General features: G+C 50.3%; 1 protein-coding gene across 2 annotated transcripts in view; it reads right to left on the reverse strand.

Moving 5' to 3' along the window:
* Nucleotides 1-15,480, reverse strand: part of LRP6 (LDL receptor related protein 6) — a 30,786-nt gene extending 15,306 nt beyond the window's left edge. The window contains exons 1-5 of one of the 2 annotated variants that reach the window (XM_069964392.1): nt 15,179-15,480; nt 7,500-7,893; nt 2,070-2,267; nt 772-968; nt 537-668 (exon numbers count right to left, since the gene is read on the reverse strand). In XM_069964392.1, coding sequence (XP_069820493.1) covers nt 537-668; nt 772-968; nt 2,070-2,267; nt 7,500-7,893; nt 15,179-15,233 — 976 coding nt within the window. In that variant the 5' untranslated portion in view covers nt 15,234-15,480. Of the gene's footprint in view, nt 1-536; nt 669-771; nt 969-2,069; nt 2,268-7,499; nt 7,894-14,436; nt 14,452-15,178 lie in introns of those variants that run through there. The other variant, XM_069964401.1, reaches the window with a different exon arrangement.
* Between the last annotated feature and the right edge of the window lie 920 nt (nt 15,481-16,400).

The following is a 16,400-nucleotide window of genomic DNA, read 5'->3' on the forward strand; positions in this document are numbered from 1 at the left end:
TGGGGTCACTGTGTACATACATTTCATTACTAATCCTGTATTATACTCCAGAGCTGCACTCATTCTGCTGGTGGGGTCACTGTGTACATACATTACTGATCCTGAGTTACATCCTGTATTATACTCCGGAGCTGCACTCACTATTCTGCTGGTGAGGTCACTGTGTACATACATTACATTACTGGTCCTGAGTTACATCCTGTATTATACTCCGGAGCTGCACTCACTATTCTGCTGGTGGGGTCACTGTGTACATACATTACTGATCATGAGTTACATCCTGTATTATACTCCAGAGCTGGGTTCACTATTCTGCTGGTGGGGGTCACTGTGTACATAAATTATATTACTGATCCTGTATTATACCCCAGAGCTGCACTCAATATTCCGCTGTGTACATACATTAGGATACATTACTGATCCTGAGTTACATCCTGTATTATACCCCAGAGCTGCACTCACTATTCCGCTGTGTACATACATTACATTACTGATCCTGAGTTACATTCTGTATTATACCCCAGAGCTGCGCTCACCTTGTAAACATGTCTTCCCATCAGCCTGGAGTCTCACTCCGGTCGGACAGGCACACTGGTAATACGGCTGCACTGGGGACATGAGGCAGAGGTGGGAGCAGCCGCCATTGTGTCCGGCACATGGGTTTGTAGCTATAGGAGTAAACAATACAAAGGTGGTAAATGTGAAGCTGTGATCCCCCCGCCCTCCAGGCCCCCCGCCCCCCTCCTGCTTTACACTGCAGGCAGCACTGACCGTTGGGCTGCCTCTGCTGGCTGAACACGTGGATGTCCATGGGGGAGAAGATGTTGCTGTCCACCTCTCTCCTCTCCTCCCCAGTGTACTTGTTACAGGCCAGGATGGACCTGGTGTTCCAGTCCGTCCAGTATATGGTGTCCCCGAACAGCGTCAGGGCGAAGGGGTGCGGCAGAGATCCCTTCACCACAGTTTGTCTGCAAAAAAAGACGAGAACATGGGGTATAAAGCTACAACGTGGGAGCAACACTACAACTCCCAGCATGGCCTGAGCATCCACAGGCAGGAGGAAACCCCTATACAATGATTGACATTGCCAGAGCGTGCTGGGAGTTGTAGTTTTACAGCAGTTACTTTACTAGAAGCTCTATAGAGAGGACCCCTATAAACACCCCCGCATACCCCGGTATAACCAGATCTGGATAATAAGGCAGCCCCCACATAAATTTCGGGGTCCCCCACAATCTGAGGTCAGGACACTGGCCACCTGGTAGCCCCGGCGCGGTCGCTGTGCGGTAACAATGGTGAGTGCGGGGTCACAAGGATCCCTTTATGTCATCAGCCGGAGGAGGCCGCAAAAACAAAGGAGACTTTATGGAAAAAATCATGGAAAGTACGAGTGCTGCCACGGCCGCCGCCGCTTCCTGCCGGGAGGAGGGGGGATTATCACCAGACTCATCAGACACAGGGAGCAATGAGAAACATCCCCAGAGGTGAGCGGGCGGGCGGCAGGGGAAACACGCCGGGACTCCTCACAGCTGGAACCGTTTGGTTCCTACAAATAAAACTAATTTAGGTTCAGTGACCCCGCGGGGGGATGAGGTGGGGGTGAACATTAACCATTGCCGTACCTAGAGGACCCTCCAGCTACACATGGATAATGGTGGCAGGACGCGCGCCGCGCTGTCACCGCATCCACCCGGCACAGAAAACACTGACACCCACACGAGCGCCGGCACAAATAGAAAGCAGACGCCACCACATTTGCTTTGGGTTAGGCCTTGGCTTTCCTAGCTGGCAAAGGAGTCCATCGTGCCAAAGGAAGGAGTCAGGAAAACTGGCGGCACATAACAGGCTGAGGCGGCAGTGAGAGAGAGACGGGACAGGGTGACGGACCTTGTATAAACCCTTACTGACACCTAGAGGCGGCACTGCTACATGTACGTAACCAGACGCCTGGCGCCAAAGACAACAGTGAGACCACTGGCATCCTCTACAACACTCATATAATATGTATACACACACACCATGGCACAGGTTAGCTCTACCGCCCCCCACAGGCAGGGGCCTGCACTTACCTCAAGGAGCCGTCCAGGTTGGACTTGTGGATGAAGCTGAGCTTGGCATCGGCCCAGTAAAGCTTCTGCTCCTCATAGTCCAGCGTCAGCCCGTTGGGCCAGTAGATGTCGGAGTCTATGATGACTGAGCGCAGGGAACCGTCCATTCCGGCCCGCTCTATTTTTGGCACCTCGCCCCAGTCCGTCCAGTACATATAACTGTGGAGAGAGAAGGGAAGAGTGAGTACAAATCACTTTCATCATCCGCCAAGTCTAATAAACCACTCTGCCCCAACAGCATACCAGTGTGAATAGGGTCACACACCGCCAGCCTGTGCCCCACAGGGTCACACACCGCCAGCCTGTGCCCCACAGGGTCACACACCGCCAGCCTGTGCCCCACAGGGTCACACACCGCCAGCCTGTGCCCCACAGGGTCACACACCGCCAGCCTGTGCCCCACAGGGTCACACACCGCCAGCCTGTGCCCCACAGGGTCACACACCGCCAGCCTGTGCCCCACAGGGTCACACACCGCCAGCCTGTGCCCCACAGGGTCACACACCGCCAGCCTGTGCCCCACAGGGTCACACACCGCCAGCCTGTGCCCCACAGGGTCACACACCGCCAGCCTTTGCCCCACAGGGTCACACACCGCCAGCCTGTGCCCTACACCGTCATACACCGCCAGTCTGTGCCCTACACCGTCATACACCGCCAGTCTGTGCCCCATAGTGTGATACACAGCCAGTCTGTGCCCTACACCATCATACACCGCCAGTCTGTGCCCTACACCGTTATACACCGCCAGCCTGTGCCCCATAGTGTGATACACAGCCAGTCTGTGCTGTGTGATGGGTATATAGAGCTCTATAGTGCTCTATGGTGTAGCAGGTACGGGGATGACAGTAACCTCTGTAGCTGGCAGCGCTCAGTGGCGGGCAGACATGTCAGGGCAGACAGCGGTGCCGCCAACAATTAGCAAGTGATTAGATGGAGTCAGTTCTGCACGGTGAGCTGCAACTTGAACGCCAAACCTGCCGGGCACAAACCTGAGGCCCCATTCACACGTCCGTGTCATGTCAGGAAATCCTGATCAGGAGGCCTTAAATGTCATCAGGAAAATATCAGGATTTCCTGACAGTAATCTGTTTTTACCTTCAGGAAACCATCAGGAAAAACCTTCAGGATTTCCTGATCAGAAGAAAAATAGGACACGATCAGAGATTTATTTCTGCAAACTGGATGGTCACAGCTTGCAGAAGTACAACTCCCATCATGCCCGGCTGACAGGTCATAATGGAAGTTGTACTTCTGCAGTCTGTGGTCACCCAGGTTGCAGGACATGATGGGAGTTGTACTTCTGCAACCTGGATGGCCACGCTGGGTGAGGGGTCCGGGCGCGGGCCGCTAATCTGAGGTTGGGGGTGGGGTGGGGGGGGGGGCGGGGGATTCAGGAGGCCGGTGGAGCAGATGTGGACGGCAGCAGCAGGTGAACACCATGGAGGCCGGTGAGTTATGCAGGTGGTGGGGGGTGCGCAGCTAATGCAGAATCGTGGGCACTTTCCTGGAAAGTGCCCGTGATTCCGGCGCTCCCATAGACTTCTATGGGGGCGTCCGGGCCGGAATTACGGACAAAAATAGGACATGTCCTATTTTTTCCGGACCTATTTTCCGGAACGGACACCCTTCCGGAAAAACCCGCAAGCGTGTCCGTGACCAATTTAAGTCTATGGGTCCGGAAATCCGCCCGGATTTCCTGATAGGAAATTCGGATGTTTTTTCCAGACGTGTGAAGGAGGCCTGAGGTAGGACAAATGGGGGGTCATCTCTCCCCGGCACGGCACTTCTCAGGACAGCAGGAGAGGACACCGAGGTGAGGTATGCCAGCGCTCCATATTCCTGTATATAGCAACGGTATTATAGTAGTTATATCCCTGTATATAGGAGCAGTATTATAGTAGTTATATTCCTGTATATAGGAGCAGTATTATAGTAGTTATATTCCTGTATATAGGAGCAGTATTATAGTAGTTATATTCTTGTATATAGGAGCAGTATTATAGTAGTTATATTCATGTATATAGGAAGCAGTATTATAGTAGTATATTCCTGTATATAGGAGCAGTATTATAGTAGTTATATTCCTGTATATAGGAGTAGTATTATAGTAGTATATTCCTGTATATAGGAGTAGTATTATAGTAGTATATTCCTGTATATAGGAAGCAGTATTATAGTAGTATATTCCTGTATATAGGAGCAGTATTATAGTAGTATATTCCTGTATATAGGAGCAGTATTATAGTAGTTATATTCCTGTATATAAGGAGCAGTATTATAGTAGTTATATTCCTGTATATAGAAGCAGTATTATAGTAGTTATATTCCTGTATATAGGGGGCAGTATTATAGTAGTATATCCCTGTATATAGGAGCAGTATTATAGTAGATATATCCCTGTATATAGGGGCTGTATTACAGTAGTTATATTCTTGTATATAGGAGCAGTATTATAGTAGTTATATCCCTGTATATAGGAGACAGTATTATAGTAGTATATCCCTGTATATAGGAGCAGTATTATAGTAGATATATCCCTGTATATAGGGGCTGTATTACAGTAGTTATATTCCTGTATATAGGGAGCAGTATTATAGTAGTTATATTCCTGTATATAGGAGCAGTATTATAGTAGTTATATTCCTGTATATAAGAGCAGTATTATAGTAGTATATTCCTGTATATAGGAGCAGTATTATAGTAGTTATATTCCTGTATATATGAGTAGTATTATAGTAGTTATATTCCTGTATATAGGAGCAGTATTATAGTAGTTATATTCCTGTATATAGGAGCAGTATTATAGTAGTTATATTCCTGTATATAGGGGGCAGTATTATAGTAGTTATATCCCTGTATATAGGAGGCAGTATTATAGTAGTTATATTCTTGTATATAGGAGCAGTATTATAGTAGTATATTCCTGTATATAGGAGCAGTATTATAGTAGTATATTCCTGTATATAGGAGCAGTATTATAGTAGTTATATTCCTGGATATAGGAGCAGTATTATAGTAGTTATATTCCTGTATATAGGGGGCAGTATTATAGTAGTTATATTCCTGTATATAGGAGCAGTATTATAGTAGTTATATCCCTGTATATAGGAGCAGCATTATAGTAGTTATATCCCTGTATATAGGGGGCAGTATTATAGTAGTTATATCCCTGTATATAAGGAGCAGTATTATAGTAGTTATGGCTCAGGGAAGAAACAGAGTGCTGCACCTCACACCTATGGCTGATACTAGTGCCGCTAGGCTAAATAAAAAACACATCAGAATTTTGTGTATGAATTGATCAAGCCATACTGCCCCATGTACCTCGTGCCGGTATCTGATACACATGGGTCCCTACACTAAGTCCACACCGTGCCAGTCAGTGGCTACCAACCCCGCAGGCGTGCACAGCCAGGGAAGGGAGGCCATGGGACGGCCCTGCGACCCCCATGCCACAGGACCAGACCCAAAAACACCACACCAGAACCCGGCCTAGCGGCACTAGTATCAGCCATAGGTGTGAGGTGCAGCACTCTGTTTCTTCCCTGAACCGCATTATAGTAGTTATATTCTTGTATATAGGAGCAGTATTATAGTAGTATATTCCTGTATATGGGAGCAGTATTATAGTAGTTATATTCCTGTATATAGGAGCAGTATTATAGTAGTTATATTCCTGTATATGGGAGCAGCATTATAGTAGTTATATTCCTGTATATAGGAGCAGTTTTATAGCAGTATATTCCTGTATATAGGAGCAGTATTATAGTAGTTATATCCCTGTATATAGGGAGCAGTATTATAGTAGTTATATTCCTGTATATAGGGGGCAGTATTATAGTAGTATATTCTTGTATATAGGAGTTACCCTTCTGTGTATCTCTCGCAGTGATCTGTACACCAGGTGGCGGCGGTCTTTGTTAGATATAATTATAACATGCTCCATTACAACCACATTTCAGCAGCACTTTACAGTTCACAGACTTCCCAGGGTCTGATGAGGAGATTCTCATTGACTTGTATGGGGTGGGGGGAGGGGAGACCACATGTAAGCAGCTGGGAGATCACACACAGGGATCCTCTCCTTATAATCAGAGATTTCTGTAATGTGGACGATCCTGGGATCCACCATAAAGGATGGTAAAACCCCTAGTAATGGTAAATGAGGGGGAGGAGTGGGGATCTATTTACCTACAGCTGAGCTCCCATACACTTCATTACCTCCCGCTGAGAACTGCAGCAATCTGCATAAATGGAGGGACTGACAGGGAGGTTCAGCCCAGGACTGTACAGCACTACCCCCCTATACCATGAGCGCTGCTACAGTACCCCCTGGTGCCAGCATCAGGCCGGCCAGTGACAGATCCTCAGCTCCGAACAGTCACCAGAAGCCAAAAGAAAATATAAAGCAAAATATACAGGAAGACAAAGCATCTTATAACCCTCATCTTCCCCGAAGGCCGTGGGTGGGTGGCAGAGAGGGGGACGATTAATTTGTCATCTGCTGATGAGGCTGGGGGGCTCTGGCATCTGATTGCCGGCTGCGATCACATGGCCTCGCATCAAAGGAAACAATCAGCAATTCAGCCAGTAAATAGAAAGCAGACCTCCGGGATGTGATGCCAAGAACCTGCAGCAAACGTGACGGCAGCGGCAATGTAACTGCTGCACGAGAGGGCGACCAGCACCCATCTACCCAGCCTGACATGGCTGATACCAGAGAGTAATAGATTGTATATACCTGTCCTACAGTCACCACCACCCCCCCAGCCTGACATGGCTGATACCAGAGAGTAATAGATTGTATATACCTGTCCTACAGTCACCCCCCCCCCCAGCCTGACATGGCTGCTACCAGAGAGTAATAGATTGTATATACCCGTGCTACAGTCACCCCCCCCCCCCCCCCCCCCCCCCCCCCCGAGTCTGACATGGCTGATACCAGAGAGTAATAGATTGTATATACCTGTCCTACAGTAACAACCCTCCCCAGCCTGACATGGCTGATACCAGAGAGTAATAGACTGTATATACCTGTCCTACACCTCCCCTCCCCCAGCCCGACATGGCTGATACCAGAGAGTAATAGATTGTATATACCTGTCCTACAGTCACCTCCCCCACCCAGCCTGACATGGCTGATACCAGAGAGTAATAGATTGTATATACCTGTCCTACAGTCACCTCCCCCCCCCCAGCCTGACATGGCTGATACCAGGGAGTAATAGATTGTATATACCTGTCCTACAGTCACCTCCCCCCCCAGCCTGACATGGCTGATACCAGAGAGTAATAGATTGTATATACCTGTCCTACAGTCACCTCCCCCCCCAGCCTGACACGGCTGCTACCAGAGAGTAATAATAGATTGTATTCCGTATCACTCACCCTCTGGTGGGATCCAGGGCGATCGCTCGGGGTTGATCCAGTTCCTGCCAGAATAGCACTTTGCGCAGGGTGCCATCCAGGTTGGACACTTCTATCCTATTGGTCTCGGAGTCGGTCCAGTACAGTTTCTCTCCCAACCAATCACAGGCCAGCCCATCAGGTGACACCAGCCCCCCGATGACCACATCCTGCGAGCTGTCCGTCTTGTTGAAGTTAATCCTTTTTATAGCTTCCTCGCTGACATCGCTCCAGTAAATATATCCACGGAAAAACACAAAGTCCACGGCGGCAGCGTCCTCCAGGCCGGTGACCAGGACGGTGGAGTTCCCCTTCATCCCCGCTGTGTCCACCAGCCGCAGGTCACGACGATTGGCATAAAGCAGTAAGGGAGATGCTGCAAAGAAAGAGAAAGAATATGAGTAAGCGTGATGGTAGAGGTACAGCGCCACCGGGGCAGGGGGTCACAACCCGGCGTTATATACTGATGTGTATACATTAAGTGTGACCCTATCCCCGCCTGTATTTCTAGTACACAGGGAGCCGCCATATTGGATGGTGACTGTATACAATCCTCAGGGCCGGACATATGGGCTGCAGACCCCCGTGCGGACGTCGGCTATAAGGACTTCCAGGTGTAGGGAGCATCAGCTGAGCGCCGGCTGCCGCTCATAAACCATATGGAGCAGACGCAGCAGAGGAATCTCTTTAAGGAGCCATGAAATAGCTGGCACGCAGCCCCCTCCGCTGTCCCAGGGTGACCCGGCAGCCGCCAGATTGGAAAGTGATCTTCACATGTCAGCAGATGGAGCAGAATTACTGCTAAATGGTGAGAATACCCGAGCTGGGACATCACTGGGGTGTGGGGGGCTACACGAATACAAGGGACACCCCCAAAGTAACAGAGTACTACAGGCAGCCATATTGTTATTCCTATGGGGATGTGCTGCCGGGGTATTTGGGGGAAGAAGACAACAACATGAACATCTGTGATAAACCGGAAGAGAAGAAGTTGGGGAACGGTGGAGAGCGTCATGGGGTACAGTGCAGGGGAAGGGTGGAGAGCGTCATGGGGTACAGTGCAGGGGAAGGGTGGAGAGCGTCATGGGGTACAGTGCAGGGGAACGGTGGAGAGCGTCATGGGGTACAGTCCGAGAAAGGGTAGCGATGTGTCATGGGGTACAGTGCGGGGGGGGGGGGGGGGGGGGGGAGGGAACAGTGACCTGGCATACAGTGCAGGGAGGAGTAGAGTATCATAGGGTTTAGTGTCCTGGGTTACAGTCTGAGAAAGGGTAAAGTGTGGTACATGGGGTACACTGTGGTGCGGGGAGTAGAGTATCATGGTGCACTGTGCAGGGGAACGGTACAGTGTAGGGAGGAGTATCATGGGGTCCAGTGCAGGGGAAGGGTAGAGTGTATCACTGGGTACAGAGTGCAGGGGAAGAGTAGGGAGCGCCATGGAGGGTTGTCTTGAGAAAACGACAGGGAGCATCCAAGGAAGGTGGACAGAAGAGCAGATGTGTCCGGGGAAAAGGTGAAGATGATAACACCTGAGGAGGAGGAAAGGTTGGGGAAAAGGTTGACAAATATCGTTCAGGTAAAAGGGGAGAAGATGAGAGGATGGCGAGAACCATCAGGGAGAGATGACGACAAAGAAGCATATAGGAAAGATGGGCAGAAGAGGAGCAGCATCCATAAGAAAAGGGGGAGAAGAAGAGGACCACCAAGGAAACATGGGAAGGTGATGACCACCGGAGGGCAGAAGATGCCTAGTGAGATGGGCTGAAGATGGAAGGACATGGGAAAGATTATTATAAGATGAGGGGACGGAGAAAAGAAAGGGACAAGCAGCGTCTATGCAGGAGAGAAAGATGATGAGGACCACCTAGGGAGAAGGAGAAGACAACCAGGAAAGTTTCTGAAAAAGGAAAATGGAATGATATGGACTTTACAGAAAATGGGAGACAACTATGAAGATGGAAAATAATCCAAAGATGAGTGGAGGGAAGAGAAGACAGCAACGAGGAAATGCCTAAGATGAGGGGGAGATGACAACCGGTACAACCCGAGAAAGACGGGGAAAAAGAAAGGATAATGAGCATCCAAGAAAGAGGGCGAAGATGACAAGAAGCATCTGGGGAAGAGGGAGAGAAGAACGGGAGTGTCTGGCAGAGAGGACCACCCTGAAAAGAGAGAGGAGATGATGGGGGCCACCCTGAAAAGAGAGAGGAGATGATGGGGGCCACCCTGGAAAGAGAGAGGAGATGATGGGGGCCACCCTGGAAAGAGAGAGGAGATGATGGGGGCCACCCTGGAAAGAGAGAGGAGATGATGGGGGCCACCCTGGAAAGAGAGAGGAGATGATGGGGCCACCCTGGAAAGAGAGAGGAGATGATGGGGGCCACCCTGGAAAGAGAGAGGAGATGATGGGGGCCACCATGAAAACAGAGGAGACGATGGGGACCACCATGGAAACAGAGAGATGATGGGGGCCACCCTGGAAAGAGAGAGGAGATTATGGGGGCCACCCTGGAAAAAGAGGAGATTATGGGGGCCACCCTGGAAAAAGAGAGGAGATGATGGGGGCCACCCTGGAAAGAGAGATGAGATGATGGGGGCCACCCTGGAAAGAGAGATGAGATGATGGGGACCACCATGAAAACAGAGGACACGATGGGGACCACCATGGAAACAGAGAGGAGATGATGGGGACCACCATGGAAACAGAGAAAGGATACGATGAGGACCGCCAGGGAAAGAGAGAGATGAGGAGGACCAGGAGGGAAAGAAAGATCACAATGACCACAAAGGAAAGAGGGGAGATTGTGAGGACCACCAGGAAAGGAGAGACATGAGGAGGACCCACCATGGAAAGAGGAGATGACGAGGACCAGTTGGGAAAGAGAGAAAGGAGATAACAAGTACCACCGGAAAGAGAGAGAGATGGTGAGGACCACCAGGGAGCGAGAGAGAGGGGAGATAAGGACCAGGAAAGATGGGATTAATATCATCCAAGAGAAGATGGCAGAGTGAGACGGGCTGAAGACAGATGCATCAGGTAAAGGGGAGAAGATGATGACAAGGAGCATCAATGCGAGAGGGAAATAACATGAAGACCAACTAGGGAAAAGGAGAAGCCAACAAGTAAAGTCTTGGAAGAAAGAAAAGCATGTGGACAATCCAAGAAAGAGGACGAGGAGCATCCAGGGAAGAGAGCATTGAGGTAATACTAGGGAAGAGGATGAACAGAAGACTCCAAAGCAGTGGAGAAAACTATGAGCTGAATGGAAAGGATGATGAACAATAGACAATGGTGAGAAGACATTTCCAGAAGTCAGAGAAAATCATCTTCCTAAAGAGATCTCATGTGAGACACGAGGAGTGTCCAGGGAAGATGAAGGCGAGAAACATTACACAAGGAGAAGTATTAGTGGAGGACAACCAGGAGAGTCTGAGGAAAGGAGAATGATGGGGAGAATCCAGGAAAGACGGGGAGAAGATGGAGAGGAAAGTCTGAGGAAAAACACGGGGAGAAGATGGAGAGGAAAGTCTGAGGAAAAACATGGGGAGAAGATGGAGAGGAAAGTCTGAGGAAAAACACGGGGAGAAGCAACAACCAAGACAAGGAGAGTCCGAACTCCAGGGAACAAAATAAGACAACAAAAAAAGAAGACGTGTTCAGGAAACAAAAGATAAATAGAAGTGTCTGGGAAATTCATGAACTATTAGGAAAGTCCAAGGCAGAGGAGGAGGATGATGATGAGGAGGAGGAGGAGAAGAAGTGTCCAAGGAAGACGGTGAGAAGACTGGGGGGCTCTGGGGAAGACAATGAGCAGAGTCCAGGAAATACGGAAAGAAGACCTATCCAGCAAAGTCAAAGAACAGAAATGATCATCCTGAAGAGACTTCATGTGAGACAAGAGACATCTGAGAAGTGTTTCCTCCCGCATCAGGCAGGAATGCAGGAACCTTTTGTCGGTGACTTTTAACCCATCAGTTACTGGAGACAAAGACAAAGAGCCTTGTCCTTGTCATGTGACCTCAGCTGAACACTTGTTTTTCTTCTCAGATGCCTCAGATAAGACGCTTCCTATCGTTGCCCCCATCTTCATCACATTCTGATACACTGTGACGAGTCCTTCAGCTGTGAGGTGTAAGCTGGGGGGGGGGGGGGGGGGGCTATGGCCCCTAAGTTTCCATAACTTTGTGAAAGTTCCCGCTATTCATTGACTAGGTGGACTCTAAAAAGATCAGTAAACGGCAACTGTAACAGATGTGGGGTCTCCTTCAGCTGCTGCACTGGGGGGCTGTCCCTGTACCTCCATATTATATAACCTAGAAGCTTCTCAGTAGGAGGAGGAGGGAGACGTCAGTGTTATCTGCACAGTCCTGACCCCCACTCCCCCGCACCAGGATGTATGGAAAAGCCATTAACATGCAAATTGATTTAGGAGGGGGAGGGGGGCAGCAATGTGACCGAAGCAGCCAAAACAAACAATCATGGCGGCCGCTAAGACCTTACCCCTCCCCCACCAAGAACACTGGACAGAGGGGAGCAGAAATAACCAACACACATCCAAGAGAGGGACTACAAACCCCAGAATGTGCACTGACCCCTACAGTAATGGCTCAGACCCCGAAAACTACAGATCCCCCCAAACAACATTCCACACAAATACACTCCCCCCCCCCCCCCCCCCCCCACACCGGGTATCAGCAAGGAGGAACCCTGTTACCCCCACCAAACAAGACGACCACCCCAAAGCACCTTCAGGTACAGCCCCCCCCCCCCCCGACCTCAATATCCGGCAAGAAAACTCACCGAGATCCCCTCATCCTTTACCCTGGTTATATACCCCCTCATCCCCTATAGTTACCCTGGTTATATACCCCCTCATCCCCTATAGTTACCCTAGTTATATACCCCCTCATCCCCTATAGTTACCCTGGTTATATACCCCCCTCATCCCCTATAGTTACCCTGGTTATATACCCCCTCATCCCCTATAGTTACCCTGGTTATATACCCCCTCATCCCCTATAGTTACCCTGGTTATATACCCCCTCATCCCCTATAGTTACCCTGGTTATATACCCCCTCATCCCCTATAGTTACCCTGGTTATATACCCCCTCATCCCCTATAGTTACCCTGGTTATATACCCCCTCATCCCCTATAGTTACCCTGGTTATATACCCCCTCATCCCCTATAGTTACCCTGGTTATATACCCCCTCATCCTCTATAGTTACCCTGGTTATACCCCTCATCCTCTATAGTTACCCTGGTTATACCCCTCATCCCCTATAGTTACCCTGGTTATATACCCCTCATCCTCTATAGTTACCCTGGTTATACCCCTCATCCTCTATAGTTACCCTGGTTATACCCCCTCATCCTCTAGTTACCCTGGTTATCCCCCCTCATCCTCTATAGTTACCCTGGTTATACCCCCCTCATCCCCTATAGTTACCCTGGTTAAACCCCCTCATCCCCTATAGTTACCCTGGTTATACCCCCCTCATCCCCTATAGTTACCCTGGTTATACCCCCCTCATCCCCTATAGTTACCCTGGTTATACCCCCCTCATCCCCTATAGTTACCCTGGTTATACCCCCCTCATCCCCTATAGTTACCCTGGTTAAACCCCCTCATCCCCTATAGTTACCCTGGTTATACCCCCCTCATCCCCTATAGTTACCCTGGTTATACCCCCCTTATCCTCTATAGTTACCCTGGTTATACCCCCTCATCCTCTATAGTTACCCTGGTTATACCCCCTCATCCCCTATAGTTACCCTGGTTATACCCCCTCATCCTCTATAGTTACCCTGGTTATACCCCTGCCCCCTCATCCTCTATAGTTACCCTGGTTATACCCCCTCATCCTCTATAGTTACCCTGGTTATACCCCTGCCCCCTTATCCTCTATAGTTACCCTGGTTATACCCCTGCCCCCTCATCCTCTATAGTTACCCTGGTTATACCCCCCTCATCCTCTATAGTTACCCTGGTTATACCCCCTCATCCTCTATAGTTACCCTGGTTATATACCCCCTCATCCTCTATAGTTACCCTGGTTATATACCCCCTCATCCTCTATAGTTACCCTGGTTATACCCCCTCATCCTCTATAGTTACCCTGGTTATACCCCCCTCATCCCCTATAGTTACCCTGGTTATACCCCCCTCATCCCCTATAGTTACCCTGGTTATACCCCCCTTATCCTCTATAGTTACCCTGGTTATACCCCCTCATCCTCTATAGTTACCCTGGTTATACCCCCTCATCCCCTATAGTTACCCTGGTTATACCCCCTCATCCTCTATAGTTACCCTGGTTATACCCCTGCCCCCTCATCCTCTATAGTTACCCTGGTTATACCCCCTCATCCTCTATAGTTACCCTGGTTATACCCCTGCCCCCTTATCCTCTATAGTTACCCTGGTTATACCCCTGCCCCCTCATCCTCTATAGTTACCCTGGTTATACCCCCTCATCCTCTATAGTTACCCTGGTTATATACCCCCTCATCCCCTATAGTTACCCTGGTTATACCCCCTCATCCCCTATAGTTACCCTGGTTATATACCCCCTCATCCCCTATAGTTACCCTGGTTATACCCCCTCATCCTCTATAGTTACCCTGGTTATACCCCCTCATCCTCTATAGTTACCCTGGTTATACCCCCCTCATCCTCTATAGTTACCCTGGTTATACCCCTGCCCCCTCATCCCCTATAGTTACCCTGGTTATACCCCCTCATCCCCTATAGTTACCCTGGTTATACCCCCCTCATCCCCTAGTTATACCGCTTCTCACCCTTAATCCTGTGGTCCCAGTCCCCCCTCCCCCAGTGGTCTCCAGTTCTCTCCCCTCAGCAGGCAGCTCAGGCTCCTCACCCCGATAGTGCCCGGTTCTCTCCCCCGGTTCTCACCCCTCAGCAGGCAGCTCAGGTTCCTCCCCCCTCCCCGTAGTCCCGGTTATCCCCCCCGGTAGTCCCCGGTTCTCACCCCTCAGCAGGCAGCTCAGGTTCCTCCCCCCGTAGTCCCGGTTATCCCCCCCGGTAGTCCCCGGTTCTCACCCCTCAGCAGGCAGCTCAGGTTCCTCCCCCCGTAGTCCCGGTTATCCCCCCCGGTAGTCCCCGGTTCTCACCCCTCAGCAGGCAGCTCAGGTTCCTCCCCCCGTAGTCCCGGTTATCCCCCCCGGTAGTCCCCGGTTCTCACCCCTCAGCAGGCAGCTCAGGTTCCTCCCCCCGTAGTCCCGGTTATCCCCCCCGGTAGTCCCCGGTTCTCACCCCTCAGCAGGCAGCTCAGGTTCCTCCCCCCCCCCGGTAGTCCCGGTTATCCCCCCGGTTCTCCCCCCTCAGCAGGCAGCTCAGGTTCCTCCCCCCGTAGTCCCCGGTTCTCCCCCCTCAGCAGGCAGCTCAGGTTCCTCCCCCCCGGTAGTCCCGGTTATCCCCCCGGTTCTCCCCCCTCAGCAGGCAGCTCAGGTTCCTCCCCCCGTAGTCCCGGTTATCCCCCCGGTAGTCCCCGGTTCTCACCCCTCAGCAGGCAGCTCAGGTTCCTCCCCCCCGGTAGTCCCGGTTATCCCCCCCGGTAGTCCCCGGTTCTCACCCCTCAGCAGGCAGCTCAGGTTCCTCCCCCCCCGGTAGTCCCGGTTATCCCCCCGGTTCTCACCCCTCAGCAGGCAGCTCAGGCTGCAGACCAGCAGGCTCCTCAGCACGGCTCCCATGTCTGTGTGTGGCCGCTGTACATCGCGGGGCTGGCGGCTCAGGGCTCGGTTCTCTCCCGGTGGACGCTCCCCCGCTCCGGACCCTCCATGCTGCGTGTGAAGCCGCCGCGGCCGCTCTCCTCCCCTCCTGCTCCAGCCGCGCACTGATCCTTCCTCGGTAATCGATGTCCTCACGGCTCCGGTAGGGCAGCAGGCCGCTCACTGTCCGGTATCACCGCCGTACCCCCGCTCCCTGCCCCCGCACCAGGCGCCGTCACTACAGCTGCGCGCTATGGAGAACACGGCGCGGAATTCCGCAGGGACTACTTCCTCTCCTCCCTTCCCCCTCCTCCCTGCAGCCGGAACTACATTCCCAAGGCCTGTCCTGTGTGATGGGAGAGCGGAGACCGCGGCCTGGAGTGAGGGGACAGCCGGGAGCGCGGGGAGGGGGTCAGCGGCGGGAACTGTAGGGTGTACCACAGTGTATAGTACACCATGTATACAGTATATACATCCTATACACAGTATATAGTACACCACATATACAGTATATATAATACACCACATACACAGTATATATAATACACCACATATACAGTATATATAATACACCACATACACAGGGTATAATACACCACATACACAGGGTATATAATACACCACATACACAGTATATATACACCACATACACAGGGTATATATAATACACCACATACACAGTATATATAATACACCACATACACAGTATATATAATACACCACATACACAGGGTATATAATACACCACATACACAGGGTATAATACACCACATACACAGTATATATAATACACCACATACACAGTATATATAATACACCACATATACAGTATATATAATACACCACATACACAGGGTATATACACCACATACACAGCATATATAATACACCACATACACAGGGTATATAATACACCACATACACAGTATATATAATACACCACATACACAGGGTATAATACACCACATACACAGTATATATAATACACCACATACACAGTATATAATACACCACATACACAGTATATATAATACACCACATACACAGTATATATAATACACCACATACACAGCATATATAATACACCACATACACAGTATATATAATACACCACATACACAGGGTATATAATACACCACATACACAGGG

The sequence above is a fragment of the Dendropsophus ebraccatus genome, chromosome 1, assembly GCF_027789765.1.
Source record: "Dendropsophus ebraccatus isolate aDenEbr1 chromosome 1, aDenEbr1.pat, whole genome shotgun sequence".
In the NCBI taxonomy this organism is placed as follows: domain Eukaryota; kingdom Metazoa; phylum Chordata; class Amphibia; order Anura; family Hylidae; genus Dendropsophus; species Dendropsophus ebraccatus.